The 10,083-nt window shown below is 49.4% G+C and overlaps 1 protein-coding gene across 8 annotated transcripts in view; it reads right to left on the reverse strand.

Annotated features, from left to right (window-relative positions):
- Positions 1 to 10,083, reverse strand: part of LOC101998700 (myomegalin) — a 213,274-nt gene that overhangs the window by 13,265 nt on the left and 189,926 nt on the right. For 4 of the 8 annotated variants that reach the window (XM_026783905.1, XM_013349909.2, XM_013349908.2 and 1 more), the window contains 6 exons: positions 8,744 to 8,967; positions 7,994 to 8,146; positions 5,602 to 5,790; positions 2,799 to 3,050; positions 1,381 to 1,512; positions 684 to 803 (listed from right to left, as the gene is read on the reverse strand). In XM_026783905.1, the coding sequence (XP_026639706.1) occupies positions 684 to 803; positions 1,381 to 1,512; positions 2,799 to 3,050; positions 5,602 to 5,790; positions 7,994 to 8,146; positions 8,744 to 8,967 (1,070 nt within the window). The remainder of the gene's footprint in view (positions 1 to 683; positions 804 to 1,380; positions 1,513 to 2,798; positions 3,051 to 5,601; positions 5,791 to 7,993; positions 8,147 to 8,743; positions 8,968 to 10,083) is intronic. The other 4 variants (XM_013349910.2, XM_026783902.1, XM_026783903.1 and 1 more) reach the window with 3 other exon arrangements.

The following is a 10,083-nucleotide window of genomic DNA, read 5'->3' on the forward strand; positions in this document are numbered from 1 at the left end:
ACAGGACCCAGACAGCTGCCCACAGCTGTACTGGAGAACAGGACCCAGACAGCTGCCCACAGCTGTACTGGTCTGGAGGCGTATGAGAGATTACAGGCATGTACGCTATCTGTTGTTATGGATCCCAGTATCTGTGAGCAGGTGGAAGGGGGCAGATTCCAAACCGACAAGACAGCTGGGTAGACAGCTAGCTGGATGAATGTGGCGCGCTTTAAAAGGCATGGGCTTCCTAGAGCCATTCAGTCCCAGAACCTAGCAGCCTAAGGGCCAGGGGTTGGGATCTCTTAGGGCAGTGGTTCTCAACTTCCTAATGTTGTGACCCCTTCATACAGTTCCACATGTTGTAGTGATTGCAACCATAAAATTATTTCTATTGCTACTTTATAGCTATAATTTTGCTACTGCTATGAACCATAATGTAAATATCTGTGTTTTCTGATGGTCTTAAATGACCCTCATGAAAGGCTTGTTTGACCCGCCAAAGGGGTCATGACTCACACGCTGAGAACCACTGTCTTAGAGAATAGCTCCTTGTAGACAGATTAGTAATGTAAATCTTGGACTGGTAAATCTGGGTAGCTGTTCCATCAGCCTTTTCTTTGCTTTTCCAGCTGGTGATCGTCCTGGCCAGGGTAGACACAGACCTAGGAGGAACTGTAGCTTGTGATTTTTGCACAACCCACCTCTGGAAGCGTGACTGAGCTGAGCCTGCAGGCTTTGGTTTTCTTCCCTTAGGGCTCTGTTTTCATTGTAGAGTTGAGGCACGGACTCCGGGCCCTGACTGTAGAAGTGAGAGGTGGAACCTGTCCCAGAAAACACACGTATGTCCATGTAACAGATGCTTTTCCGTTCCCCAAAGATCCGCTGTCCTGACCCAGCAGAAATCTGCGACCCCCAAGGTGTAGGATTAACCTGAGCACAGTGGCTGATGCAGAGTGGTACGTGTTGGTTCTCAGAGCATGCATTCTTGTGTGTACCCAGCATGTGCAGGCATAACAATTGTGTAGGAAGCTTCTTCTCCCTCACTGACTGAGGTTGCTGTGTAGAAGGGCCAATCGCATATATGAAGGGTGACCTCCAGATGACAACATTGGCAGGGGCTGGGATGAGGGCAGAGGTGGGACCTCCTAAGTAAAGTGGGTGGGAGAGGCTCTTCATCAGCCTGGCTCTATTGCTTACCAGTCACAAGGACACAGAGAACCAGTCAGGTGCATACAGATTAAGGACAAGAGACTAAAGAAAGTCAGTCTCTGAACTCAGACACATCTGACAATACTGTGACAACCGAGTGAAGGAAAGAGCATAGGAGGGCTTAGAGCGCTGTGGAGCTCTGCCTAGGGACTGTCGGCTCAGTGGGGACAGAGGCTGGGCCTTGCCTACCGCTTTCCCGGGCAGTGGAGCTGAGCCTGTGCTGCAGCTGTTCCCGCAGCCGGTCATTGACACAAATGGACTCCTCCAGCCGCTGGCGCAAGTTCCGGATCTCACCGAGATGCTCTTCCAACAAGTCGGCCCCTGCAACCATCCCGGGACAAGGCAGGAACTAGAACGCTGGCTGCTAGGGTAGCTGAGCTCTGCCAGGGCATGCTCAGCCTGGCCCTAATGTGGCCTTCCTTACGCTCACGGTGTTTTTATACCCAGGCAGCTTTGCTTAACAAGAAGGGAACTCCTCAAGCACAGGATGGCCCCTTGCTAAGGAGAGCCTGCAGACCGCCATCCACAGAAAAAAAGGGAGCTATGTATCGCTTAGAAAGTAGGCAAAATTCAAGAAGTCCTTGTTTTTTACTGCTGAGTAATACTCTAATGTGTATAGATTCCATACTTTCTTCATCCATTCTTCCATTGAAGGGCATCTAGGTTGTTTCCAGGTTCTGGCTATTACAAACCTTCCCACAGGTCAGGGAACCCTGATTGCTCTTCGAGCTGATGAGGGAGGGGGACTTGATCGGGGGAGGGGGAGGGAAATGGGAGGCAGTGGCGGGGAGGAGGCAGAAATCCTTAATAAATAAATAAATTTAAAAAAAAAAGAAAGTAACTGACAGTTGGGGCAGTTAAGGACACTGACTCTTCTTCCAGAAGACCTGGGTTCCATCCCCAGCATCCACATGGCAGCCCACAACTGTCTTTTATTTAAATTTTTTTAAATTGATTTTTATGGAGCTTTACATTTTTCTCTGCTCCCCTCCTGCCCACAGCTGTCTTAACTTCAGTTCCAGGGGCCCCAACACCCACGGCAAAACACCAATGCATATAAAAAAGAAATTAAAAAAAAATAACAAAATAACTGACAACCCTAACTGACCTGGCAAGGTGTGCCCATCTCTTGGGTGTGGTTTGGGGGTGACCGAGAAGGTCTTACTGTCCTTTCAGCCCCTTTACTCTTACTGATATATGATTTGACAGTTTTCAGCAAAATCCATCCTTTCCCACCCAAAGGAAAGCCCTAAGGTAAAAACTACATGCCCTCAACCTACCTGTCATAGCTAGGGACCAATGCTTGAGGCTTCCCTGCATCACTTTTACTAAGACAGGAATAAGGAGTCCCCTTCATGGCTCTAGGACCCAGAAGAATCCAGAAAAGTACTCTCTTTACAAGCGAACCCTTTTACTTTAGGCTGTCTCTTGGGAATTCAGTTTCCTACTGTGGGAACTGAGCTCCATCGTGCTATTTGCCCCCTGAGCTACACCCCTCCACTTGGTGTGATGGGGTTTTGTGCACTGGACATATTTGAGGGACGGAGAAGTTGTATCCTGTCTATATTTCCCTTCTGAAGAAAGCAAGTCCCAGGTCTGTGTGTTACCTGTGGGTTTGGAGTTCAGCTGGTACAATGAGGAGCCTGAGGACAGGTCCCCAGAGATGCTCCCTTTCTGAGGCCTCATCATGTCCCAGTGGCCGCTGCCACCCAGGTAGCTAGGCTCTGGGATTCTGCCCAGCTCTATGATGCCCCTTGTAGGAGAGTGGGGCTGAGCGGGGTTGAGGTAGCGGGAAGAGCTAGCTTCCGGATGGCTGCTCAGCTGTGTAGCCGTGGAGGCAGGAGGAGCCATGCTAACACCTGGACAGAAGGAAACACAAGGGAGAACCAAACGGTATCAGAAGCCAAGAACCGTGAGGACACTGAGAGCACTGAGAAGAGAGACTAGCGGTGGACATGGGGGATGTCGGTAACCCAGTTCATCGCAGGGTATCGGTTCGGTGAAAACTCAGAACCTTAAGCCTGACTTTCCCATCTGTGTTTCCTAGAGTGAGAGGCTGAGAGGCAAAGGGTAATGAGAGATCTGAAATCACTTGGGCGTGCCAAGGAAAAGCTCAGGGCGCCATTTCTGAGTCCTACTGATAGGTCCTCGTGATAGAACTCAGGGAAGTTCTGGAAGTAGGAGCCATTCCAAAGTTAGGGGAAAAGAATGTGCTGGGCTCTCTGACTGGTCACACCCACAAACGGGAGTATGTGTCTGCCTGCATTCGCCATCCCCAGAGCTAAACATTAGTCAATCTTTGCATGCCTCCTTCAGGGAGACGGGGATAAAATCCAGTTAGATGCTTCCAGATTAAAGAACTCTTTGTTGGGTTGGGAAAACCCTGTAAGGAAAGTTTTTTCTCACCCCCGCCCCAAGATTTGACAAACTACAGTGTGTCACCCAACCTTAAAGAATCATCAAACATGTTCTAAGGAGGATGCTGGGACCTCTTCTGTCCTAGGATGATACTTTCAGAGACCCTATATGACCACAGGTGTTTCCTTGAGCCCCTCAAGCAGTGGCAAGTGTTCAGTGAAAATCCTGTGCAGCCTGTGTCTGACCTCTCTTGAGGGTGTCTGAAAGGAGGGTCCCTACGCAGAGTTTATATTCCTGCTTCTGTTTTTAAAGTCTAGATTAGGGAGCAGGTGCAAAGAGGAGCACAGGACCATAGTTTAGACCGTGTGCTGGGTTGGTTTCTTCCAATGATTATCAACACGGGGCAAATAGACAGGCAACTCCCTCTAAGCAAACAGGGATGAAGAAACGAGTCCATCATCTCCTCCAAGCCGTTCAGACTCTGAGCGAGGATTAGTATAAGGGCTACTGGCCAGCTTTTATCCTCAGTTATAACTGCTTCTCTGATTGGGCTACATGCTAGAATCGCCCGTGGAAATGTAGACACGCACGCACACACGCATGCATACACACTGTTTATGCACAGGAGTCTCCTATTCTTTCATGAAGATCTGTGGACAACCATGAAAAGACAAAAGGAAAAGGATAGAGGGAAGGAAATGGAAGCCAAAGAATACCATGCCATTTTGACATGGGGCATGTTTGCTGGTGTCACAACTGTTGATGGAGTTGTTTTAGGTCCTAAGTCCTAGCCCATCCGCGGGTCTCTAAAGAGAAGAGGTGTGGAAAATCACCAGAGTGTTTCCACTGGGTCCAACCCACAGCTCAGGCAGCAGGGCAACTGCACCCTAGCACAAAAGTCTGGGGGGACCAGGAGCAGGGCACAGGCTCCCAGTCCATGCCGTCCACGGGGCAGTGTCCTGGAGTGTTAGCTGCCTGCTCCAACTCGGTGCCCTGCACAGGGCTCTTGTGAGGCTCCGGCAAGACCACAGTCGTGTTAGGTGAGCCCTGTACTGATGCTCAAAGGTTTATTCCCTTAGATTTCAGAGCCCACAGACTTGGCACACTAGATAAATTATCCATTTTCAGGGCTGATTAAAAAGAAGCAGGAGCGGGGGCCCTGATCCAAATGCTCTTAGGGGCTTTACAGATAGAAACTCTTGGGCTCTGATCTGTGGTCAGTCAGTTCTCTAGGTGTGGAGAATCTCTGTTAATCTCTGGCTCACTCAAGTTCTCTTGCAGGCATAGCATGTGACTTCAGGGAAGTTCTCAAACCCTTTCTAGGTGACTCTAAAAATCATTACTACAAAGTCCTTCTGTTTTCCTACCCTAAAGTGATTCTATGCATAAACTCTTACAACGAGGCATTCAGTGCATGCACAGCAGACCCTTTCTGAGAGCTCTGCAGTCACATGCGTTTAAACCACCTATGGGCTCAGAGGACAGAATTCACAACAGCTGTTTGTCACGGCCGGTGGTTACGGCTCTATCCATCTACGTGTCTTGTTTCCTGTTTGGGGGGTGCAGAATGAACTTGAACTATAAGGGTCTCTACCCGCTCTGCTTCTGAATCTCGACATCATCCTTTGTATCCCAAGCTGATGATATTGGGGATTCAATGTCATTTAGAGCAGTCTGCAGCAAGATATGCAGTGACCCCACAAAGCCGTCCATGCACGGGACCACCCTGCCAGGGCAAAGCATAACTGCTTTATCCCGCCTGCCGTTAAGCATTTCCCCGACTTCCAGGGGTGCACGCTGCCAGACTGTGTTGTGCCTAACTCTGTTAGCAGTCTGTGAGCACCAGGTCGAAAGTGTCTGAATCCCTCCTGTAGCTGATGGGACACACCCCAGGGACAACAGCAGCCGCATTTCAGAAGCCAGCAAGCTTCCCCTCCATCTGCCACCTGGGACCTGTGCCTAGTCTTCCCTTCACCCCCATCCAGCCAAAGCCATGCAGAGCAGCACTGTGGGGGCCGCCACGCATCAGCACACCAAGGCAGCAGTGCTCACTTCTTTCTCCCAGCTGCTTCTGCAGCATCTGCAGCTCCTGTTGAGCCTCGGCCAAGGACACTGCTGGTGTCTCACAGCAACCGAGAAGGGGAGGGCCAGAAGGCCTGAAAGGCAGGAAGCTGGGTGGAGCTGAGCACATTGGTGTCTGGGAAAGGCTAGCCGGCTTGGGTGTGCAGTTAAAATGAAAGCCTAGAAATAAAGAGTTAGGGAGAAAGGAGACATTATTAGAGGAAAAAAAGTAAGAGAAGAAACAGGGGAGACAGAGCGTTTCCTGATCAGATGGGGGTCTGTCATGTGGCCAGCACTTAATGTGGTATAGGCTAAGCCAGCAAGGTCAAGTGTTATCCCTGAGAAGCAGCCTGGCAGGTGTCTTTGCCAGGCTCACCTGTATTTATAGCCTCTGCTTAATCCGGAGGCAACTGGCTCCAGAGGCAAGTCAGGATGACTATGCTTATTTCCTCAAAGGCCCCGGGATGCTGGTCATAGCATGTACCAGCCCCGGGCCCTCTCTCTGAGAAAAGACCATCAACTCATCCAGAACTCCTTTTGTGACTGTATTAGCAACATACTGAGGGCGGCAGGCTAGACCAGGTATTACTAGTAGGTACAGTGTGGGACTCTGGATTTCTGAAGCTTGCTCCCACCAAAGCAATGTGTTCATTCACAAGATGAGAAACAGCCAAGGTGGCATGGCTGAGATGGTGGCTTGCAAACCTGTCTGAGAATAATATTTAATATTTTCATTAGCTTAGAAGCTAATAACATGGGCTTCATTGAGGCATTTCTAAACGTGTATGTGATATACTTTGATCGTATATTCCCAGGAGGGTATATTCCCAGGAGGGTCTTGTTTGTCTTCCTTCCTTTCCCCAGCCCCTTCTTAAAAGGCTCCACCTCCTATCTTGCATTTTCTTTCCTCCCCCTCCTTTGACAGGATCTTACTATGCAGTGCATACCAGCCCCAAGGGCTGGGTTGGAAGTGTGCACCACCACCTCCATACACACAGACTGTCTTAGTGCATAGTAGTAGAATGATAAACTCTTTGAATAGGACCCAGAAGTTTCATTAAAAAGTCTTTTCCCCCTGTGATCCATGTATCCATGTGTAGCCAAATCTTTAGAAACACTATGAAAGTCTAGTGTTTTAATCTGTTTCTTTTTTCCAGTGGGGAGAAGGGCAGAAATCAATACTAGCCTAAAGAGGACGTCTATTTTTTCTTTCTTTTAGATTTATTTATTATATATACAGTGTTCTGCCTGCATGCATGCAGGCCAGAAGAGGGCACCAGACCTCATTATGGATGGTTGTGAGCCACCATGTGGTTCCTGGGAATTGAACTCAGGACCTTTGGAAGAGCAGTCAGTACTCTTAACCTCTGAGCCATCTCTCCAGCCCCTAAAGAGGATGTCTTATGTGGAAGACATGACTACATCTACAATACATCATTGGTCCCATGGTGCTGATAGTGTTTCAGAGTGATACTGCAGACACGCAAACTGCCTAGAGTCCCAGTCCAGGCATCATTTAGGAAGGCGCTATGATGTTAAAACCCCTGGCCTTAGGGTCTCTTTGAGCTGAAAGCGTTAGGTAGATTGTGGATACTCTGGGTGAATAGCCCATCCTCCGTGATCTCAGTCCAGCTGCTGCTCACTCAGATCCAGAACCACAGAGTCCAGGCTCAGGTGGGAGAACGTTTGGGAAGGGTGAAGGTGACATAAAATAGGACTGTGTTCTGGGGAAATCAGACCTCATCACACACTCCATGAAGGTAGCCAGCCATAGAGAATGGCAGGGAGTGGGGACTGACCTTTCTCTGCTGTCTCGGAAGCAGAACTGTGAGTGATCAATGAACTACTTCCAGCTATGCTGAGACATGAAAGCCAGTGCCCCCCCCTCACTGTCTCTAGGACATGCACCATGTCCGTACTCTGGACTCCTAACCCATCATAAATCCACCGGCGGCAATACAAAAGAAACAGCACTTAGTTATGACGTTAGCTGTATCACCAATGCGAAAAGGCATTGTACTAGATAAGTAGGCAGCATGAACAGGATTAACAGATGTGAGTTTCCTTCTGTTCTTTGCTACTGTAATCCTATAAAAATGTGTGCCTGTTTTCTCCAGGATGAGTTAGAGAAAGAAATGAAGATACTTATTAAAAAGAGTTAGTCGACTCCTAGTCAAAACCAGTTCATAAATCAAGGCTTATTGCAGATTTCTTGTTTTCTAATTTTTAAAAATCACATACAGATGGTGAACGAGACTAGCCTCCCGATTTGCCTAGGATGGAACAGATTTAGGCTTCTACCAGTTTCCACCCTTATCCCTGGAGGAAAACCAAGCCGGCTGCTGGGAGAGCTGGATCTACTGCCCCACTGGCCGTTGCATACCTGGATGGGCCTGGCTGGCCTCCTTGGGGGGATTCTGAGGAGTTGGCAAGCTGATGGGGCTGTTGCTGGACTCGACCTTGAGCCCCTGAGATGCACTGGATGCTGATGGTTTGGAAGACAACACAGCGGAATGACTCGAATGATGGATGGACTCTACAAAACCCGTGAATGAGAGAAAATGTTTGGTGTTCTATGGAGAACGGGAACCCAGGCCTTATATCATCCTGGAGTACCAGAGCCAGAGGCTGGCTGTTGTGAAACACCCTAAGGACAAGGGTCATTTGAATTGTGCGTTTTCTCACTTTTAGGTAGCTCCTTCAGTAAGGGAACCACCTTTGGGGCGACAGAGGGAGTTGAGAACCTGGAAACCCTGAAGTTGCCCCCCTGGCAGCATCCGTGAAAGCCCACAGATACTCAGAAGCCACTATGCAGAAACTGCAAGGACTTGAGGTGGTTTTACCTTAAGGAAGGAGGCCCCTCAGATGATTCAGTGAGCAGTAAAGGCAGGCCACCAGCTTCTCACTCGGGATTATATGTCATCATGTACATGATGGCAGAACTCAGAGTGGCAGAATTACTTACAAAGCCGGTGACAGAGCAAGCATCTACCCCATGGGAGCCTGTGCTTGGCACTTGGTCCCGGAGCCATGTTCCATTCAGCCTGATACACAGAGCGGATTATAAGGCCTGGATCCCGAGGTCTCCTCTCCGTCTAGACACAGAAGGTGCCACTCCGATAGTGGAGGCTACCTGAGTGACCAGGCGAAGGCTTCTTGTCCTCATAGTGTGTGTACTCGCTGGCTACATCCATGTCGGAGCAGGATTCGATCTCGTCAGACAGGAAGGAGGTGCTGCTGGCAGAGCGCTGGGAGTCGGAAAGGGTGTGACTGCTGCGGGGTGAGAGGGACCTGGTGTCCAGCTTGGCCTGTAGGACTTCAATGACTTTCTCCTTCTCCTGGAGCTCCCTGCTGAGCCTGGCGGAAAGAGGAGCAGGCCACGGGTGAAACCAAGGTCACCAAGACCAGCTAGTCTTCTCTAGAGCCTATGGGAGAGCCGTGTCAGCCACGGGCGCCATTCTGTAGAGAATAGGAAAGGAACACATTTCTGACTGGGTACGTGTGGTGTACACGGATAGACAGCAGTAGCCACACAATGCCCAGGCCATGTGCCGGCATCAGCAGAGGCATGGCCAGACCTTGAATGCGCGACTGCTTAATAGGTGGTCCCTAAAACACGGGCAGTCTGAGGACTATTAGCATCTCCGACAAGTATAAAAATTAAAAGGAAGTCTCCAAAAATGTGGAGCAAACGTTATCTCGACATCTGAAAGTTGGATAAGTGGCATCATCTCCTTGGCTCGCGTGTAGGCCCTCCATGTGTCTGTGAGAGGTGAGAAACAAAACCAAAAAGAACCCCAGACACCACGGCCTTCACCACAGATATTCTGAGAAGTGCTGTGGCGATCTGGGTGTAAACAGGACGCAAAGAGCTCAAACCAGTGGCCACAAACCACCCAAGTCAGTGTCTTCGAGAGCAGGACCATCTGAATGTTTCCCTAAGGCAACACTGTCGCCTTCCTGGGAACAACAAATGACCCGAGTCAGTCTCTTTGAGTCAGTCTCTTCGTGAGCATTACCAATTGAATGTTTCCCTAAGGCAACACTGTCGCCTTCCTGGGACCCACACCATCTCTGCCCCTTTCTCTACATACTGTCACAGAATTCTTTCTCCAAGGAAATAAAGTGACTGACTACTGAGTTAGCTGCCAATAAAGCACAGGGCAGGCCAGCCTAGCAGGAAGTTCATGGGGCAGGAGGCATAGGCAAGGGGAAAGACTCTTGAGACACACATAGCTCATCCGTGAGTCAGACTGCTTCTAGCTTACCACGCCTGAGGCATTACTGTGGCAATAAAATTATATCAAAAGAAAAGAACGAATTTGGAAAAAACAGTAAGTGTTCAATGAACAAATGAACTAATCTTGTTCAGTTTACCGTCCTGGTCTGTGCGCTCAGGACCACCCTGCCCGGGTTCCTCTACCAGACTGTCCTGGTCTGTGCGCTCAGGACCACCCTGCCCGGGTTCCTCTA

The sequence above is a fragment of the Microtus ochrogaster genome, chromosome 21 (assembly GCF_000317375.1).
Source record: "Microtus ochrogaster isolate Prairie Vole_2 chromosome 21, MicOch1.0, whole genome shotgun sequence".
Lineage (NCBI taxonomy): Eukaryota > Metazoa > Chordata > Mammalia > Rodentia > Cricetidae > Microtus > Microtus ochrogaster.